The sequence below is a fragment of the Musca vetustissima genome, unplaced genomic scaffold, assembly GCF_032173495.1.
Source record: "Musca vetustissima isolate MV318-11 ecotype Yass unplaced genomic scaffold, APGP_CSIRO_Mvet_v1 utg60940, whole genome shotgun sequence".
NCBI lineage: Eukaryota > Metazoa > Arthropoda > Insecta > Diptera > Muscidae > Musca > Musca vetustissima.
This window is the reverse complement of record NW_026878619.1, coordinates 28,159-48,985: the sequence shown is the minus strand read 5'-3', so window position 1 is coordinate 48,985 and position 20,827 is coordinate 28,159. Positions and strand designations below refer to the sequence as shown.

The 20,827-nt window shown below is 35.8% G+C and overlaps 2 protein-coding genes across 2 annotated transcripts; both read right to left on the bottom strand.

The window, feature by feature from the left end:
• Positions 1-4,326: 4,326 nt before the first annotated feature.
• On the bottom strand, positions 4,327-13,105 carry LOC133323409 (chorion peroxidase). The gene is made up of 6 exons (XM_061532338.1): positions 12,951-13,105; positions 7,559-9,077; positions 7,121-7,500; positions 6,436-6,605; positions 6,083-6,376; positions 4,327-4,490 (listed from the first exon to the last, which is right to left on the bottom strand). Exons 1-6 carry the CDS (start codon positions 13,103-13,105, stop codon positions 4,327-4,329), a joined length of 2,682 nt encoding a protein of 893 aa, XP_061388322.1.
• Positions 13,106-13,666: 561 nt separating this feature from the next.
• Positions 13,667-19,818, bottom strand: LOC133323407 (nuclear pore complex protein Nup133). Its single transcript, XM_061532336.1, has 11 exons — positions 19,108-19,818; positions 18,608-18,800; positions 18,435-18,548; positions 17,720-18,374; positions 17,447-17,651; positions 16,830-16,942; positions 16,197-16,762; positions 15,736-16,088; positions 15,490-15,678; positions 13,894-14,110; positions 13,667-13,833 (listed from the first exon to the last, which is right to left on the bottom strand). The coding sequence occupies exons 1-11, from the start codon at positions 19,606-19,608 to the stop codon at positions 13,667-13,669; spliced, it is 3,273 nt and encodes a 1,090-aa protein (XP_061388320.1). The 5' UTR covers positions 19,609-19,818.
• Positions 19,819-20,827: the final 1,009 nt, after the last annotated feature.

Sequence of the window (20,827 nt, the reverse complement as noted above, 5' to 3'; positions counted from 1 at the left end):
AAGTGGATCTATATTTAACATTTTTGGTAGAGAAATTTGGTACGCAATAAGAACGCAATGTACCAGATTTCAGCTAAATTGGTTGATAAACGGTACCACAAAATACCGAAAATTGGGGGTACCCTTATACGGGAGCTATCCTTAAACGTGGACCAATAGAGCCCATCTTCGATCTTGACCTGCCTGCAGACAATATTTTGGTGATCTATCTCAATTCGACGACGAGTTTAGACGAAGTTTACACAGACGTCATGGAATTTTACGCTGATCTAGAATATAAATACTTTATAGGGTCGGAAATTAATATTTCGATGTGTTACAAACGGAAAAATAAAACTAATATACCCTCCATACTATGGTGGAGGGTATAAAAATGGGACGGGCCTTCATATGGGTTCAATGACAAAACATAAATCACTATTGTCAATTTTATTGAATTGAATAGTTTTTTTTTTTGTACGGAAGGGGTTTCCATTACATGCACCTTTTTTCATGTGTTCTTACGGGTTCTCCTTCTAGCCAACTTATACACACCCTTGTCTTCCTTCGCATTGATTGAAAGTGCCAAGAATTTCTTATAATTCAGGGTGCCCCTTCGAAGGTTCTGATTGATCTAAAATTGCTGGCATCATTTCCGCAGTCATTCTTGTGCTTCCCAGTGTTTTTTTTTCCTTCGTCGGGGCGTAACTTGAGCCACCCATACACGTGACGTCGGAATTCTTCTGATATAGAAGTCACTCAGAATATCATTGGAATAATTCCTTGAAAACTAGGAAATACATTTGAAGTTCCTCTTTATCCGAAGAATTTTTTAGAGGTAAATGTATTCCTGTTCAGTCGATGAACCGGTCACAAAAGCTAATTGCTATCCAGTAAATTTTTGTCGGAGGCTTCCTTAGCATTGATACATTTGGCGATTGATTGCGTTAATAGATCATCGATTGTTTCAATGGGTAGATCATCAACAACAGCATCCACTTCAATGAATTTTTGTCTTGAGTTATAGAGTTTTAGTTTCCATCTCCGCCAAGATTGACATCACCTTGGATCAAGGGTGGAACATACCAGATATGGGCCGGGACACTCTCTTTAAGCTGAGGCGGAATGAGCCGATTTCCATGTTTAGATCAATGTCTGTCTGATTCTGTCTGTCTTGCGTTTATATCATCGAGAGCAATGAGGTTGAGAAATTTTAATGAAAAATTCAAAAGTCGATGTCGATGTAATTGTTGAAGCTGCACTTGGAGAAGTCGAAACTGGGGGTGCCGAAGGCAGCCACACCAACATCATTGTAATTCAGTTTATATTTAGAAGATGGCGGATTTGTCTGAAGTTTCCATGGAAGTTGGAATGTAAGTATTTGCCTCATACCGCGGTAAGGACTTGGACTTCCTGACTCGGAAAACACTGGTGGGCACGACGTAGCCAAAATTTGGGTACTTTCTAAGATGAGCCAATTATCCCAATTTGTTTCTAGAAGAGGAAGAGCGAGGGGATAACGACTGTTTGTCTGAAGTTTCCATGAGAGTTTGTTGAGTGAGGATATGCCTCATACAATGGAAGTCAACTCAGCCTGAATAACTTCTTCAGGCGCATCCCGACTCTAAACCGTGAAACACTGAGCATTAAATCCCAGTGTTAGGAAGGTCACTTTAGAAAGGAGGTGATCTAAGACTTAGGGATTTAGGGACACTAGATCATTTCCTATGAGACTGTCAACCAAAATCCGTCCACAGATCCATATTTTGAATGAAAGTTCGATATTTTTATACCCTCCATCATAAGATGGAAATATTTACCGGATACCCCACAATGTATATATATATATATATATCACCGTATAACTAATAACCCCTAGATAACAATACCTCCCACATTTCGGAAGTTTGGGCTCGTTTTTCAACCAAATTGGCTACAATTTAATATTGTAGATTCTCATATCAAATCTCCCTACCAAAAATTATCGGGTCCACTTTTGAGGATAGCTCCCATATAACGGTATACCCATACCTCGGTATTTTTGGGATTCTGGACCCGCTTTTAACCAAAATGGATATAATTTAGCATTTTCATTTCTTAATCGTTAACAAATCTCCCAACCAAAAATCACCGATACCGGTTCAAATTTTACGATAGCTTCCATATAACAGTTCCCCCATATTCGGTATTTGTGGGATTATTGACACGTTTTTCAACCGAATTGGCTCTAATTTCGTCATTGAGTGTCAAATATTTCTACCAAAATGTTACGATGGCACAGCCCGGCAAATAGGAATGTACTGAACGATTAAAAAGTTCGGTACGACTATTTTACTTTTTATACCCTACACAACTATGTTGTCAGGGTATTATAGCTTTGTGCATCTCCAAGAGTTTGTAATGCCGCGAAATATTGGTCCTAGACCAACCTTTAAGTATACCGATCGTCATATCTCGACTAGCTGAGTCGATCTAGACATGTGTGTCCGTCCGTCCGTCCGTCCATTACAATTTGTAAACACGATACAGGCCACAGTTATGTACCAATATTCACCAAATTTTGCATGTAGAATGAGTTCTGGCCAATGAAGACCCCTATTGTTTTTGGTAAAGATCGGTTAATATTTAGGGGATGAAATGGACCAAAAACTAAATTTTTGTCTGATTTTCTGGACGCTCTAGAGGCCGCAATTATGGCCCAAACCTCGCGAATTTCTACATGGAGAAGGGGATTGGGCCACTGAATAAGCATATCGGTCAATATTTAGCGGGTCAAATTGACCCTCACTTTTGTGTGAAAAATGACAGAATTTGTATTCTATAGCGTATATATTTACTCATGAATGGCATAGAGCCGAGAAGTTCATAGTATATCAAAGAGGAGTGGTTGACCTTTAAACTTATACCAATTATATTGTCGTATGTACTCGGATGTGGGGGTTACATTTAAATATTTACAGGTGCTTACGTACTCTTAGTAACACATTACCACACTAGAGGGGAAAATACAGCGCGGATCGCTTTGAAATGTTCCATGAGGATCCATGTATGGTCAAGGATTACGCCTATAATTTTCGGTGATGCTCAGATAATAATATTGGGATGAGGTGGACCGAAAACTTTATTTTTTTGAGTTTTTTTTTCGAGTCGAATTGATTTACTGAATATTAGTAATATTTGTTGACCTCTAGTCGGTCAAGAGAGTGCAAATATAGCGAAATATTTTCCATGCTCAGAATATATAACCACAGAAAGTTAGATTTTCGTGCAAGTTGTGTAGGGTATCACATGGTCGGCCCCGTCCGACTATACTGCTTCACTCACTGCTTTTATTTTTGCATTGGGATTTTCCAAGTTCTAATGTTTTTAGGTTCGAAATTTTCTAGCTTAGGATTTTCCAACTTATATTATTATGGGTCTTCTTGTTTATAGGTTAGGCTTTTCTGCATATGTACGCAAAGGCCTGCAAAAAAATTCCCACAAACCCAATTTCCATAAAAAAATCTTGTGATAAGGCAACAAATAAAAATGTTTTGGAGTATGGCCAGAGCAACGAAATGCGTAACTTTCCTAGACCAGCGCCAGCAGCAGTTTGAAAGTTTGCTCAAGATGCACGAGCCTCGTCTCCCTCCCACCTCCCCTCGGACAGAGATAACAATATTGTCGAGAAGAATAAATAATTTGTTGTTGTTGTTGGTTTAATTACGGAAACAAAAACATAGACAATGCCGCGACAGACACCACCGAATACGGCAACAATAACAAAAAAAATATTTCGTTTGACTGAAATCCAATGAAATGAAAACAGTTTCAGTTTGAATCTCGTGGTGCTTACAACAACAAGAAAAAATTAAAAAAGCAAGCAGGGGATTTCGAGGCTTTTTTGAACAAGAAAAATTAGGCAAATTTTTTGTTAAAAAATAATAGAAATAATTTGCAGTATTTAAAAAAAAATAAATTTAATAAAAATGCCACCCAATGAAACCACAGTTCTGTTAACCAATTATCGTGAGAAACGAATTCTACACAAACCCAAAACAAATTATGGTACCCAACGAGAGGTGGTAAACCTAAAGGATGAAATACCTGACGAGCACATTGTTAATGTGAGCAAAGATCCGGATGAATATGAACCCATATTTAATTTAGAAGAGTAATTTGCCTTGATGTTCTCAAAATAAATTTTAAGTTAAAAATTCTTTTTTTTTACAGATATCCCTCATCTCTGACCCTGGCTGAATTGTTGCCCTTCCAGGATGATCCTTGGTGGCAAAAATTTCGTTGGATTTTATTTATATTATTTTGGTTGATTTTAATTTTGACCTTGGTCATAGCCTGTTTGATTGCCTATTGGGAATTCGATGCAACGACATGTCCTGTCGTTGAAGCTAATTCGTTATTAGTAGCTTCTACGACGTCATTACCAGCTTCGTCACTATTGTCTTCGACGACCACGACGACCATAACATCAACCATGTCAAGTATTTTATCTTCTAAATTGGCAATAATACCTTAAATATAGTTTTGGTTAATTTATATATAAAAATAGCCTTAAGAAAAATATTGAATGTGATTTTGAAGAAAAAAAATTAGTTGCTTCTATGAAGCAAAGTTTTTTTGGTTCTGAAGAAAATTGTGATAATTTTTGTAAAGCAAAAAATATATTTATCTAAGAATTGTAAATTAATTTAAATTTGATAAAAAGAAATGATAACGAAAAAAAGATATTATCTTGACAATTTTAAAATCTACGCAAAGAAAGGAATTATTTGGGCAGTAAACTCAAATGTCTAATACAGTGGATGAAAATACAAAAATTTACTTGAAAATACCGAAATTATAGTCCTCTAAAATTAATATTTAAAAAATCCACGCCTATTGGTGTGGTAGTCCTCTAAAATGAATATTTAAAAAATCCACGCCTATTGGTGTGGTAGTCCTCTAAAATGAATATTTAAAAAATCCACGCCTATTGATGTGGTAGTCCTCTAAAATGAATATTTAAAAAATCCACGCCTATCCACGCCTATTGGTGTGGTAGTCCTCTAAAATGAATATTTAAAAAATCCACGCCTATTGGTGTGGTAGTCCTCTAAAATGAATATTTAAAAAATCCACGCCTATTGGTGTGGTAGTCCTCTAAAATGAATATTTAAAAAATCCACGCCTATTGGTGTGGTAAAAAAATATTTAAAAAATCCACGCCTATTGGTGTGGTAGTCCTCTAAAATGAATATTTAAAAAATCCACGCCTATTGGTGTGGTAGTCCTCTAAAATGAATATTTAAAAAATCCACGCCTATTGGTGTGGTAGTCCTCTAAAATGAATATTTAAAAAATCCACGCCTATTGGTGTGGTAGTCCTCTAAAATGAATATTTAAAAAATCCACGCCTATTGGTGTGGTAGTCCTCTAAAATTAATAATTAAAAAATTCACGCCTATTGGCCCTGTAGTTCTCCAAAAATTTTACTTCATTCGAACAGATGTCTTCCCAAAGAGTTCATTGGCTGATAGCATCCGAATTGCATAATTCTAGGTAATCCATACGAAGATTATGTATGTCATACGTATGTCCCATAAAATTTTGTTCAATGATAAGAGTTCTTGGAAAGTGTTTTCTTTAAATTACGCTTCTCTATGCGTAATATGTCACTGGGACGTACATGTGCTGCACATTATTGCAGCTTATCGGTCCATGACCTTGTGATGAATAAACAAAAAAATATTTATTTTTTCGGGAATTTATTTTTGTTAAAGTCTTTAGTAGATTTCCGGGATAAATGCTGGGCACCACGTGATATAAGTGCGATAAAAGAGGACCTATATAAGTTATCGGTAATGTTCCTCATGACTTCTGCTATTGATAGAATATGTGCGGAGAGGTCTTCTGTGTAAAGGCCTTCAATCCCTTAAATTAATAAATAAAATAATATAAAAACATTTTTTTATTTTGTGTGTATTTTTTGAATAATACAAAAATAAAAAAACAAATATTAATGACCAGTATGACATTACTGTGAAGCACATTTTAACAATCGCGTGAATTTTCTATATTTTTCTTTACTTCCCATAACCACATAACCTCTCCTACTTCTATGTGCCTTTATTTGTATCTATTATTAATAAATCATTTCCATTCATTGTTGTATTTGATTCCGGCAGCATGATTCGTACTGCAGTCATCGGTGAACTAATATGTGCCGAATGCCATTTGGCTGGCTGTTCGTTTTCATTCCAGGGACTAAAATCGAAATCTCTTAAATCACTGCATGGTATTAAGACGTTTGGTTCATCTGAACGATGTTCCATAACATATTTGCGAATTTCTTCGATATCATCGGAATTGCGACATATGATCTGAGATAATGTTGTGTTGTAAATAACACGCAGTTGATCTGAAGAAAAGGAAAAATATATTTCTAAATCTCTAAATTTTGATTTCAAAAATACTCACCCTTGGTAAAACGTTGTGGTCCCATTTTACGTTCATACCAAAACGAATCGCCTCGCTTCAAACGCAGAAATTGATCTGACACCATACAAGCCAATAGTGGGCCAAATATTGCACCCTCCAAGGGTGGTTCACTTAGGGCACCCGTATAAACATCAACATCGTGAGGAGAGCTGAATAAAATTCAGTATTTAGAAAATTTTATTTTATTTTAAAAAATCCACGCCTATTGGTCTTCTAGTCCTTTAAAATAAGTATTTAAAAAATGCACACCTATTGACCTTCTAGTCCTCTAAAATTAGTATTTAAAACATCCACGCCTATTGGCCTTCTAGTCCTCTAAAATTATTATTTAAAAATCCACGCCTATTGGTCTTCTAATCCTCTAAAATCAGTATTTAAGAGTCCACGCCTATTGGTCTTCTAGTCCTCTAATATCAGTATTTAAAAATCCACGCCTATTGGTCTTATCGGTCAATAAACAATTGAATCAAAATGAGCTAGGTGACCTAGTACCGATCGTTCCTTTTGCGAAATAGTTTCTTTGAATTAATTCGTTCTGGAGCGACCCAATTCTATTACTCTCTATTCTGTAGTCTGAAAAATGTGTCATGTGGTTCTACTAGTCCTTGAAATAATTGTTTTCAAAATATCAACAACCCTCTTACATCCAAAAATATCCACTTACGCATAAATTCCCCTTATCGAAGCCAACGAGTCAGCATCCACAGCATCGGCCATTTCTTCCCATGTATCAACCGGTGATAAATTACAATGTCTCCGATAGATAGGATATGACGGTAAACCATGATCACGACCACGTTGTATATTCAATGATACCAAATCCAGACCACAGATCGGTACTGTATCCTCCGAAGTGCCTTCAAATAATTTCTGCGTAATTTCGGTCGAAAAGAAACGATCAACCCGTTGAACTGGGGTATTACTGGCCACAAGCATGGCGCGATCAATGCCACCATTGGACCACAACGAGAAAGGATTAAAAAGCATTTTGTGCAACTCAATTGATTCGGGATCACTGTAATTTTTGGTTACGTTGAAGAGACCCTGGGAGGAAAACGAAATTAAAAGAGGAACTGGGTTCCTTGGCATTTCCACCACTTACCGGCAACAGTGTGTGGGCAAAACGGAACGCAGCCGCTGCAAAACCATTGGCTATGGAAGGATTGACATTGCGGTCATAGGTATCGGGAGCATCTAAATCATCCATTTGCGGTAGCAGACCTTTCTTTTCGGCCAACTCTTTACCCAATAGAATGGGTAAAAATTCATTATAGGTTATGTGAGCCATTTGGGCAGCCAATATACGACGACTCTCCTGAAAAATGGTCTCATCATTCCAATCGGGATTTTCATTTTGTAGTCCTTGGGCCAAGTAGTTGTGATGACGAGCCCACAACAAATGCATGGAGGTCAGCAGTAAATTCTCATTGGCCCGATCATCACCCGACTCAAAACAATAACGTCCCTGACGTATTTTGCTGGCACGATTACAACCATCCTCCAAATTTGTGGAAATGGGCAATAACTCCCTACCATCGGCCGTGATGTACATTCTCAAGGTACCATTGACCATGGCTCGTAAATTATTTTGCCGTAAATCGGAATTACCATAAACCACAGAACCATCAATAAACGATGTTGCCTGATTCAGTTGTTGTCTGGGACCAAAATGGCCTGTCGGCGAGGGTGCTGATCGTACAAAGTTCATACAAGTCAGGTTATACTTCGAATAATAAATATCATCCTTTAACACTGTGACCGGAAAACATTCCGGATGTACGGTGCTATTAAAATCCGTGGTACAGCAATTAATGGACTCTCCCTCCTGTGATGAAGTCAACGAAGTCGCTGTAATATCATGATCCAAAAATTGTCCAAACACTGCCAACATAACGGTAAAATTTGAATCTGTTTCATATGAAGAGCGATATATTTTGGCCGAAACTTCCCTGGCTGGAGGCAGACGAGTTGTACCATTCGGCTGTACGCCACGCGGTAAACCAATACCATCTTCATAATCCGGATTAACCATACGCCGATAGGATATCAATGAGGCTCCATAATGTCGGGGATGATTTTTATTATTACAAATTCCACTGGGACGACGATACTTCGAATTAAAATCACATTTTATATTTGATGTTGGATCGGGTAGTACAATTTTTGGTCCTCGTCCTATATCTGATCTACCCGGCCGTTTGGTATAATTAAAGCGTCGTGCAATACTCAGAGTTGCTGAATTCTCAACAAAACCACGTCGCGCCAATTTTCTCGACTGTGGATTTGTACTCAACGAACGATAATGACGGAAGGCTGGCGAATTCACGGGTGTTGGTTCAAGACCTTCTTCCAATAGCTCCCGATCACCCAAAGCTTTAATGCCCTCTCCAATAGCCCAATCGCTAATCGACTGATTTAGATGTAATTTCCGTAAAGCCCACTCATTTTCCGGTTCATCGGGTATGGGTGAGGTTTGAGACTCCAAACGCCACAACGTCTCATTTGCTAAGGAATTTGTGTGATTCCGAGATGAACTGGAATTTGTCGCTAGCAAAACATAGGGTGTTGTATATCTGTCATTAAGGACTAAGACAATAACCAAAGCGGCAATGAGTATTATTCTGGAAAAAAGAAGAGAGAGGGAAATGAATAGGAAAATTACACATTTATTGGTCTGCTGGTCCTCTAAAAACATTCATTAAAAAATCCACGCCTATTGGTCTGCTGGTCCTCTAAAAACATTAATTAAAAAATCCACGCCTATTGGTCTGCTGGTCCTCTAAAAACATTCATTAAAAAATCCACGCCTATTGGTCTGCTGGTCCTCTAAAAACATTCATTAAAAAATCCACGCCTATTGGTCTGCTGGTCCTCTAAAAACATTCATTAAAAAATCCACGCCTATTGGTCTGCTGGTCCTCTAAAAACATTCATTAAAAAATCCACCCTATTGGTCTGCTGGTCCTCTAAAAACATTAATTAAAAAATCCACGCCTATTGGTCTGCTGGTCCTCTAAAAACATTAATTAAAAAATCCACGCCTATTGGTCTGCTGGTCCTCTAAAAACATTAATTAAAAATCCACGCCTATTGGTCTGCTGGTCCTCTAAAAACATTAATTAAAAATCCACGCCTATTGGTCTGCTGGTCCTCTAAAAACATTAATTAAAAATCCACGCCTATTGGTCTGCTGGTCCTCTAAAAACATTAATTAAAAATCCACGCCTATTGGTCTGCTGGTCCTCTAAAAACATTTATTAAAAAATCCACGCCTATTGGTCTGCTGGTCCTCTAAAAACATTCATTAGAAAATCCACGTCTGTTGGTCCTCTAAAAATCTTCATTAAAAAATCCACGCCTATTGATCTACAAGTTGTCTAAAAATATTCATTAAAAAAACCACGCCTATTGGTCTATAAGTTGTCTAAAAATATTCATTAAAAAAACTCGCGTATTAATAAAAAACCGACACATTCCCGATACGGTTTCCTTTTTGTCTCGTCTATGATTTATGGGTCACCAACATAGCGGTCTCAATCAATCAACTGTCATTCAATACAAACACCTCCTATGAATATCAAGTGAACATGCCACGTTAATTTTGAATAATTTAAACAATTCCATTTTCCAGACTCAATCGCGAATTCAACGAAGGTATTATATTTCGTAAATATGAATTGTAAAGAAAATTCATTGATTATTTGCATAGCATAGCATGCAGTTTGCGGTCGCACTGACGATTATGCGTCACGCCAAATAAACGTACATACAAATTGTTTAAACCGCACATAAATTGTGTATGTTTGTGTTGGTATGTAGACGAGTAAAAACATCCAACCATATGTGTGAGTGGAAAATTTATCACATCATTGATTAAATGTAGATCAAGAAACTGGGTTAGTAGGTAATATAATATCGGATTGATGTGCATACATAAATCAATCGGAAACGAGCCTGTTCATAGTTCTAAAAATTCTTTAGAAATTCATTTTCATAGATCTGCTAGTTTAGGGAAGTGTTTTGCTATCCCTAGTGGCCATGTGAGGATAGTCCCTTTCATACTATCTCACGACCTGCCAAATGTCTCTCTATAAAAAATCCGCGCCCACGGCTGTTCTTGTCTGGGCAAAAATATTCTTTAAAAAATCAGCCCCTACGGATATGCTTGTTTGGGACAAAGTACTCTTTAAAAAAAATCCGCGACTAAAATATTTTTTTAAAAATCCTCGCCTGTAAGTCCTTGAATTTTTTTTAATCCACGCCTGTAAGTCCTTGAATTTTTTTTAATCCACGCCTGTAAGTCCTTGAATTTTTTTTTAATCCACGCCTGTAAGTCCTTGAATTTTTTTTTAATCCACGCCTGTAAGTCCTTGAAAAAATATTCTTTAATAAATCTACGCCTATGGTCTGCTAGTTCTTAAAAAATATTCTTTAAGAAATCCACGCCTGTAAGTCCTTGAATTTTTTTTTAATCCACGCCTGTAAGTCCTTGAAAAAATATTCTTTAATAAATCTACGCCTATGGTCTGCTAGTTCTTAAAAAATATTCTTTAAGAAATCCACGCCTGTAAGTCCTTGAAAAAATATTCTTTAAGAAATCCACGCCTGTAAGTCCTTGAAAAAATATTCTTTAAGAAATCCACGCCTGTAAGTCCTTGAAAAAATATTCTTTAAGAAATCCACGCCTGTAAGTCCTTGAAAAAATATTCTTTAAGAAATCCACGCCTGTAAGTCCTTGAAAAAATATTCTTTAAGAAATCCACGCCTGTAAGTCCTTGAAAAAATATTCTTTAAGAAATCCACGCCTGTAAGTCCTTGAAAAAATATTCTTTAAGAAATCCACGCCTGTAAGTCCTTGAAAAAATATTCTTTAAGAAATCCACGCCTGTAAGTCCTTGAAAAAATATTCTTTAAGAAATCCACGCCTGTAAGTCCTTGAAAAAATATTCTTTAAGAAATCCAGGCCTGTAAGTCCTTGAAAAAATATTCTTTAAGAAATCCACGCCTGTAAGTCCTTGAAAAAATATTCTTTAAGAAATCCAGGCCTGTAAGTCCTTGAAAAAATATTCTTTAAGAAATCCACGCCTGTAAGTCCTTGAAAAAATATTCTTTAAGAAATCCACGCCTGTAAGTCCTTGAAAAAATATTCTTTAAGAAATCCACGCCTATTGGTCTGCTAGTCCTTAAAAAAATATTCTTTAAGAAATCCACGCCTATTGGTCTGCTAGTCCTTAAAAAAATATTCTTTAAGAAATCCACGCCTGTTAATCCTTAAAAAAATATTCTTTAAGAAATCCACGCCTATTGGTCTGCTAGTCCTTAAAAAAATATTCTTTAAGAAATCCACGCCTATTGGTCTGCTAGTCCTTAAAAAAAATATTCTTTAAGAAATCCACGCCTATTGGTCTGCTAGTCCTTAAAAAAAATATTCTTTAAGAAATCCACGCCTGTAAATCCTTGAAAAAATATTCTGTAATAAATCCACGCCCATTGGCCAGCTAGTCCTTAAAAAAATATTCTTTAGGAAATCCACGCCTATTGGTCTGCTAGTCCTTAAAAAAATATTCTTTAGGAAATCCACGCCTATTGGTCTGCTAGTCCTTAAAAAAATATTCTTTAGGAAATCCACGCCTATTGGTCTGCTTGTCCTTGAAAAGAATATTCTTTAAAAAATACACGCCTATTGGTCTGCTAGTCCTTGAAAAAATATTCTTTAAAAATCCACGCCTTTTGTATAATCCTTGAAAAAATATTCTTTAAAAATCCACGCCTTTTGGATAATCCTTGAAAAAATATTCTTTAAAAATCCACGCCTTTTGGATAATCCTTGAAAAAATATTCTTTAAAAATCCACGCCTTTTGGATAATCCTTGAAAAAATATTCTTTAAAAATCCACGCCTTTTGGATAATCCTTGAAAAAATATTCTTTAAAAATCCACGCCTTTTGGATAATCCTTGAAAAAATATTCTTTAAAAATCCACGCCTTTTGGATAATTCTTTGAAAAAATATTCTTTAAAAATCCACGCCTTTTGGATAATCCTTGAAAAAATATTCTTTAAAAATCCACGCCTTTTGGATAATCCTTGAAAAAATATTCTTTAAAAATCCACGCCTATCGATCTGCAATTTCTTAAAAATAATCTTTAAAATAACTCCTTGAAGAAAATCTTTTTAAAAATCCTCGCTAATTGGTGTGCTAGTCATTGAAAAATCTTCATTAAAGAGTCCATATTTGTGTTTGTTGTTGAAAAAATATTTTTGAAAAGAATTCTCGCTTATAGCTCTGCTTCTAGTCCTTTCTTATAATTATTTAGAAATTCCACGTTCCATCGTTATTTTCTTTGAAAAATCATTCTTTCTTAGTTCCACGTTAAATTGTGAAATTAAAAATTTTATTTTTTGATTAATCATATTCATATTTTCCATTAATTTTTTTCTTGCACTTGTAAGTATTCACTTTTCAATATAATTTGTATTTCACACACACTCACAAAAACAATAAACCCAAACACCATTGAAACTGGTGTAATTTTTGACGACGTGATCTTGGTGATACTCCGCCGGGAAAAACATATTCCGGACCGGGCATTGTGGATGTGGAGGCTTGTGGCACTCCTGTTGTCAAAGGAGTTGTTTCATCCGCCATGGCAATTATTCCTCCCTATGATTTGATATCTTTGGAAAACCACAACAACAACAACAAAACCGAAAGATGCGAATGTCAGTTAGAAGTAAAACTAAGGTGTGCAGCGTCAAATAGTCGTAAAGTAACTAAACTCTTTGATATTTAGAAATAGCCAAGTACCAACAAGTCAATAGAAGTGATTGACTTCAAAGTGTGCATTGCTAAGGTTTCATGTGCTTTGCTGCAACAACGACGAGAGCAAAAGTAATGGAAAATGAGCAATGGAAGATGTAACAGAAAAAAAAAACAAAAACATTTTGATGCATATTTCTAATGTGATTTGCCTCTGAAAGAGATTAAAACATGAATTAATAAATAACATGTATTGTAATGGGAGACAATAATGCCCGCGATTCATGATGCACAGACTACATCATAAACTTTTTTTCGATTCAATATCATTGGAATTTTTTTATAACAAAAGTGTATTTCTTAGCCTTTATTAAGTTACTAAACAATTAATACGAAAACTTAAAATAAACAAACTAAACAAATGTGTATGTATGGGTGTATGGGTTCTTATTACATTTCCATCATATCATCTGCTTTTTTATTCTTAAACGTATCATTGACATATTCATATGTGAGCTTCAAAAGATATTGAAACGATTTGTTATTGACCAACTCCTCTAAATCACTGCTATTCAAGAATTCTTCCATGGGCGGGAGGAAAGTTTCGAAATCACCATCTGAAAATTGAAAATATGTTAATGGTGGAGAATATATTGACAACTAATCATTGAACTTACCCATCAAATGACACAATTCAATCAATTTGAAAAACATTAGATTCTGTATATAATCAATTGCTGTATTTGTATCGTATTGGGTCCAATTGTCTCGCAATATTGCCGAACACCAAATTTTATGCCTCGCCTCAAATGGATCTTCCAGATAATTGAGCAGTTCCAAGGCTTTGCGAAAATCGAATTCAGTGGCAGCATCATGTTCATCGGCAATAAAAAGCTGGAAGAAATAAAAAATGGGTCAAATGATTTTTTAAAGAAGAGACCATAGGCGTAGATTTTTTAAATAATATTTTTCCTAGACTAGCAAGGCCATAGGCGTGGATTTTTAAAGAATATTTTTTCAAGGACTAACAGTCTAATAGGCGTGGATTTTAAAAGAATATTTTTTCAAGGAATAGCAGACCAATAGGCGTGGATTTTAAAAGAATATTTTTTCAAGGACTAGCACTCCAATAGGCATGGATTTTTTAGGAATATTTTTTCATGGACTAGCATTCCAATAGGTGTGGATTTTTAAAGAATATTTTTTTAAGGACTAGCATTCCAATAGGACTGGATTTTTAAAGAATATTTGTTCAAGGACTAGCATTCCAATGGGCGTGTATTTTTAAAGAATATTTTTTCAAGGACTCAGACCAGAAAGGCCATAGGCGTGGATATTTTTCTCAGACCAGAAATACCATAGGCGTGGATATTTTTCTTGACCAGAAAGACCATAGGCGTGGATATTTTTCTCAGACCAGAATGGTAATAGGGGTGTATTTTTTCTAGTTTTTTTCAGAAGAATAATTTTTCTGAGACCAGAAAGAAGTGAATTTTTTCTGAAGAATATTTTTTCTGACACCAGAAAAGCCATAGACATGTTGTCTGAATAATATCTTTTTTTCAGACGAACAAATGGCATAGAAGAATATTTTCACCAGATCAAAAAGGCCATAAGTATTGATTTTTTTCTGAAAAATATTTTTCACCAGACCAAAAAGGCCATAGGCAATGATTTTTTTCTGAAAAAATTTTTCCCGAAAGAGGCCATAGAGATTTCTGAATATTTTTAACTACACCAAAAAAGCCAGAGGGCGTTGACTTTTTCTGAAGAATATTTTTCACCAGAAGTCACAGATGTGCATGTATTGAAGTGATTTCTAAAAAATATTTTTCACAAGAGAGGCCATGGATTAGGTGTACATTATTGAAGATATTTCTGAAAAATATTTTTCACCAGGCCATAGGCGTGGGGTTTTTGAAGAGATTTCTGGAGAATATTTTCACCAGAATATCAGGTGTAAATTTTTGTAGAGATTTCAGAAGAATATTTTTCACCAGAGAGGCCAGAGCCGTCCAAGTTTTAAAGAAATTTCCGAAGAATTTGTTTACTCAGAAAGCAGAGTCATAGACTAGAATCCTCAGACTAGCAATGCTGTTGGTTTGCCGAAGGTAGGCCTAGCATAAGCATATGCCCCGTTCTTTAAATAGGTTATAGTTACATTACATATTTGTATTCTGGATTTTGTTGACGAAGCAGGTCTGCATTATTTAATAAACTATTTTTTAAGGAACTTTCGATTAATTTCTGATGTTTTTATAGAGAATACTTACATTGATAATTTCTTCAATGCGAAGAACTTTTTGATTTTCCACCTCATAACCGAATGCCTGCAACAAATGATCACTTAACTGTTCCTGATAGTCGACAATATTCAATTCGGCATTTATGGTTTCCAATTGTAGGCTAACATCAGAATCAGCAGCGGCAAATGCAGCCAATTTTGCCAGAGACAGCATCGACTAAACACAAAGATTAAAATTAAAATATATTTAAATGCAAATCTAAATATACAATACCTTCTTCCGTTGCACAAATTCCGTCTCAGTTTGGGCCAATTGAAACAGGGTCTTAGAGGCTCTTTCAAAATCACCATTAAATACAAGTTGTATCCAACCCAATGTGGGATGATCACGCATAAATTGCGACAAGGCTGCTTGATTACCCTTGAAACGTTCAAATACTTCACCCTGGCGATTCTGACGTAAATGCCAGTTAATGGCAAATTGTGAAAAATCATATTCTTCATATTTTTTAATATAGGCATCTAAACGTTCTTGATTATTGGTTACATCACACAATATTACCAAGGATTGGAAATCTAAGTATTTCTCGGCTAATTTGGCAACAGCTTCATATTGTTGGTCATCAACTAAATAGAGAACGAAACAAATTATTAATGTAAACAGAAACCTTAACATTGTTTGGTTGGCTTTTGACAGGTCACTGAACCATGAAAATTATGACTACATCTACTTACGCAATATGGATATCAATGCCCTTCGTTGTGATTCAAATTGCTGTTGTAGGACATTAAATTTCTCAGTGTCACGTACACTATCCAAATATTGTTTACGTCCATCCAGTACAATATCAATTAATTCCAATATTTGTTGATATAAACGTTGTCTCAAGTCCGGATCACTTGTACCATGTGCCCCGTATTTCACAGACACATCAATGAGATGTGATAGAGCATCACGCATACCAATATTACCCGACATTGCTGTCCATGGTAAATATTCATAGGTATCCATTTTATCAGCTGGCAATGAATAGACGGTGGCATTTTGCTCACGGAAATTCATAACTTCACTAACTATGTGCAAGACGACAACATTGATGTCGTGTATGAATGAGGCCAACGATGAGGTTTGATGTTGTGTATCGATACGACCATCAGCTAAATCACAAAATGCCTGTAGAATTTCTTGAAATTTACAAATGCGTACATAAAACAAATCTTGAGCTGTTAAATTGCCCTGTGGACGTTCTTGCCAACGTTGTACAAGTAGATTAATGGCTTCATCGATGAGTTTGTTATATCTGGAAAATATGTATAGAATGTTACTTTATTTAAGAAATATTCTGAGACTATGATAGATTTACTTACTTATTTTGTATACTCCTTAAGGCAATTGCTGCTATAATACGTTCATTAATGTCCGATATAACAAAACATGTTGGTTTCAGAACACTACCACCGGCACTAGGTATGGCGCTGAGCTGAAATCGAAACAAATCGAAAAGAGTTAGTAAAAGGGTGATCTCCAACGATCATGAGGTTCCGAAGAAATTTTATTTTAATATCAGAATCAAGTGTAGGTGTATTGGCGGATATTCCCGATAAAGTGTTCCGGATGTAATTTCGCCACAAACTTGTAGAGGCAGTGTCTTCTAAAAATCACTTGGTGTCTTCTAAAAGGTCAAAGAGTGACCTGTTCGTTGTTTGAGTTTTAACATGTCTACTTTAAGGGTCAATTTATGGTCTCATATTTAAAAAAATGATGTTCAGTTCTTTGTTTTATTTCCTTCTCCAATGATATTAAAAATATAGGCAGAGTATTCTAAATATCACTTGGTTTTCATATCGAAGTTAAAGAATGGACTATTCGTTGTAGAGTTTGTGTCTTCCTACTTTAAGGGTCAACTTATTATCTTATACCAAAAAAATGCCGTTAAGATCTTTAGATTTGTTTTTTCAGTCCATAATTTTTAATCTATACGCACCTTATCCCACAAACCAGTGGCATGTAAAAATTCAACAAAATGTCGAAGAGCTAAATTTTTCTCCTTCAATTGTGTGATAATCTGCAAAGAAGAAGAACTACCCAAGGCATGTTTATGGGCAGTGGATTCTTCAAACAATTGTTCCCAGCGGGGATCAGAAGCGGGCACGTCTTCAGCCAAATCTTCGGCAATTGTAATAACCATTCTGCGAAGAAAAATAAAAATAAAATAACATTTTTAATAATAAAATTAATTATATGAATATGAACCTACCTATCCAACTGAGCCGCTTCAGAAAGTTTTCCAGCCGTATTTGGTTCGACATTATTTCTTAACAATTCATTCAAAATTGTATTACACATTGCCGTGTTACGTTTCAAACGATATATAAATGCAGCCTTTAATTGACTAACATCATCTTTAAATTCCGAATATATAGAATCTGGATCCAATTCATACATATATAAATTTTGTTCATTAACATTACTCATCGATGTCGACAAGACACTTTGTTCTCGTAGACTTGTATCACCAACAGCGGCGGCAGTTGCTATCGGTGAAAATAAATCAGGACTGCCAGATGTCATATTAACCATCATTTCAGCACTATCGAAATCTCCCGGTGTTATTGAAACCAAACCATGTGTACGACTAAATATTAGGGGGATTTGGCCACATACTGCTGCACTTAAAATACGATCATCTTGTAAATGAAATTCAATTTTTTCTGCATCAATTTCACCCATTTGTATGTTTGCCAAACTTAGGGGATAGACGACTTTTTCGTTATAGATATAAATGTGAGTGCGGCAGATGATGAAACGTAAGCTCATGCATTCATTTTCAGTGGAAACACTATAAAATTGAGATAATTTCAATGGTACAAAGGATTGTAAATGCATGCCTTCATTGGTGGTTGTTAGGACGGCTAAAGAAATACGAAAGTTTTTTTAGTAAAAAAATCAAAATAAAAATATTTCAAGCTTACCTATGCCATAATACATTTGAGGTGTGTGCGGGGTGTTTATAGCCCCAGCCAATATGTAGGTCTTGTTTTCATATATACGCATATCCAATAGATGTAAATCCACATATGCACTATCTTCATAGGAAGGATAATTAATATTTATGTTTCAAAATTCTGCGAGTATCCTTTCTTACCTCTAACATTCCAAAACTTTTGCAAAAATTCATCACGAATTTTCCTTATAATCTCTCCATCTTCGAATAGTAATTGTTCATTATTGCCCGAATGATTTAAGCGCCAGCGCTGTATCCAACGATCGGCAAGTACTGAAATGACAGCTTCACGATCGCCACAAGCTTTTTGATCATATGCCACAGCAACAAATTTCTGAAAACATATCAATAAGATATGTGTTGTGATAAAAAGTACGACTAAAGTTGAGTTTAGGGTCCCATCTCCGATTTTTCTGAATTGTTTACCACTGGTAAAGCTCGTCCTTTATCGGCACATAAAAGACGAAGTTATGAGCAAAGGAATTTCGGCACTTCCGAGGTCCATATCTCGGGAAGTATGGATTTCTCCCATGAAAGTCATATATTTTCGTGATCAGAAAAATACGTTATGAGCCCCTAAACTCCAAACTAGTTTAGAATTTTACGTTTGGATTTTATAATTCTTTTTTTTATTTACTTACATTCTCCTTATCATTGCCACTATTCATTCCAATAATTATCGATGCAAATTTTTTACCAATACCACCCAAAAAGCCCGATGGCTGCCTTATAGTTTTATGCTGCAACACATGACGACCATTCTGCAACTGCAATTGCAACAGAACCAAACTGCATGTGGTGGTCACCAATAAATAACTCATTGGCATATGTTGTGGTGGCAGTGTGAGCATAAAATCAAACTCTTGGCCATCTAAAATATTTGTCAAATCCACTGAACTACCATCATGGGCTATAGACGGCCAATAGCGGACATCCCCCGTGGGAGAGACAGCAACACATGAAGCCATTTGTTGGCCTTCACTCAGAAATACACTAACCAACGAAGCTTTGTGGCCAATATCGCAATGCGGCAAAGTCAATTCACGACACTGTGCCATTGCACCAGGCCTTCTTTGTGTGTTACGAGCCATTAAATCTTTAGCACTTTTTGGTGGAGAATTGCCGGTGCCCGAATTGCGCATATCTTTATATTGCCATACCAAAAGACGTCTACCATGCACAACCCATGCCCAACCATTTTCGGCACATCGTACAGACACCGATTGACTTTTCTCGTTGAAGGTCAGTGCCTCATTTACCAGAACGGGCAATTGAAAGCCATAACTCTCCACCAAATTAAAATCGGAACGTATTCCCAACACAGATTGATTGGATCTACCCGATAGACTGTAACGGCTGAAAAGCAGAAAAAGGGAACTATAGAAACACATCAACATATGGAAATTCATACATTACCTCTGTCCCATGCCAGTTGTTACATTGGCTGTTGTCTTTTTCAAACCACCTCCACCGCTGCCATATGCCAATACCGAACCACCCAATGATTTTCTGCCAGCAGCTCCAGCTCCTCGTAAGCCGGCTGCTGATGCACCACCCAATGAATGTCGTGACATGCCGGAATATAACTGCTGATGTAATGCTTTATCCATGTTGGGCTGTTTCTTTTATTCTTATATTATGTAAATTTATTCAATAAAATAACACTTTTATTATTTTTATTAATAAAAAACGGAAATTTAACGGTGGACAACAAGTAAACAAAATATTCCGGCGTCCAGTAAATGTTTGACAATGTGCAAAATGTGGCGCAAAACTTTCGTTCTTCTTCTTCATCGCCTCTTTTGACTGATAATTGAGCACAACAACGGCGTCAAAGAGTCGACGTTTATAAATTACAAAAGCGTCAACGTAGGAATACATTGCGGGCGACAACGTCAATTTACATGGAAGGGGTTTTGTAATGCCATATTTACAAGATTTGAAACGCAACATAATAAAATATCTGTTCCAGAACTTTTAAAATTGTAAATTTTTTAATACGATAAAAATTGTTCCTTTTTGATATCGAAAAAATAGTACAAATTTGTAGATTCCTTCTATTTTTTCTCTTTCTGACCGACCTTATATAGTTCTTGGTGTTGCAAAAATTTCGAAAAATGTTCAATGTGGGATAATCATGACTTCAAGTTATGGAACAAGTCTAGTTTAGGGCCCGATTGAGGACAGTTTTTAAATTTTTATCATAGGTAGCTACATGGTATAATTATTACAAGGTAGGGTATAGCTACCATCTGATTAAAAATTTTTCTCAAAGTGGCTTGGTTATGAAATCAAACTAAATATGTTGTGTGTGTGTGTATTGTTTTGAATGCTTACATACTTTACTTAGAGAGAGGTCCT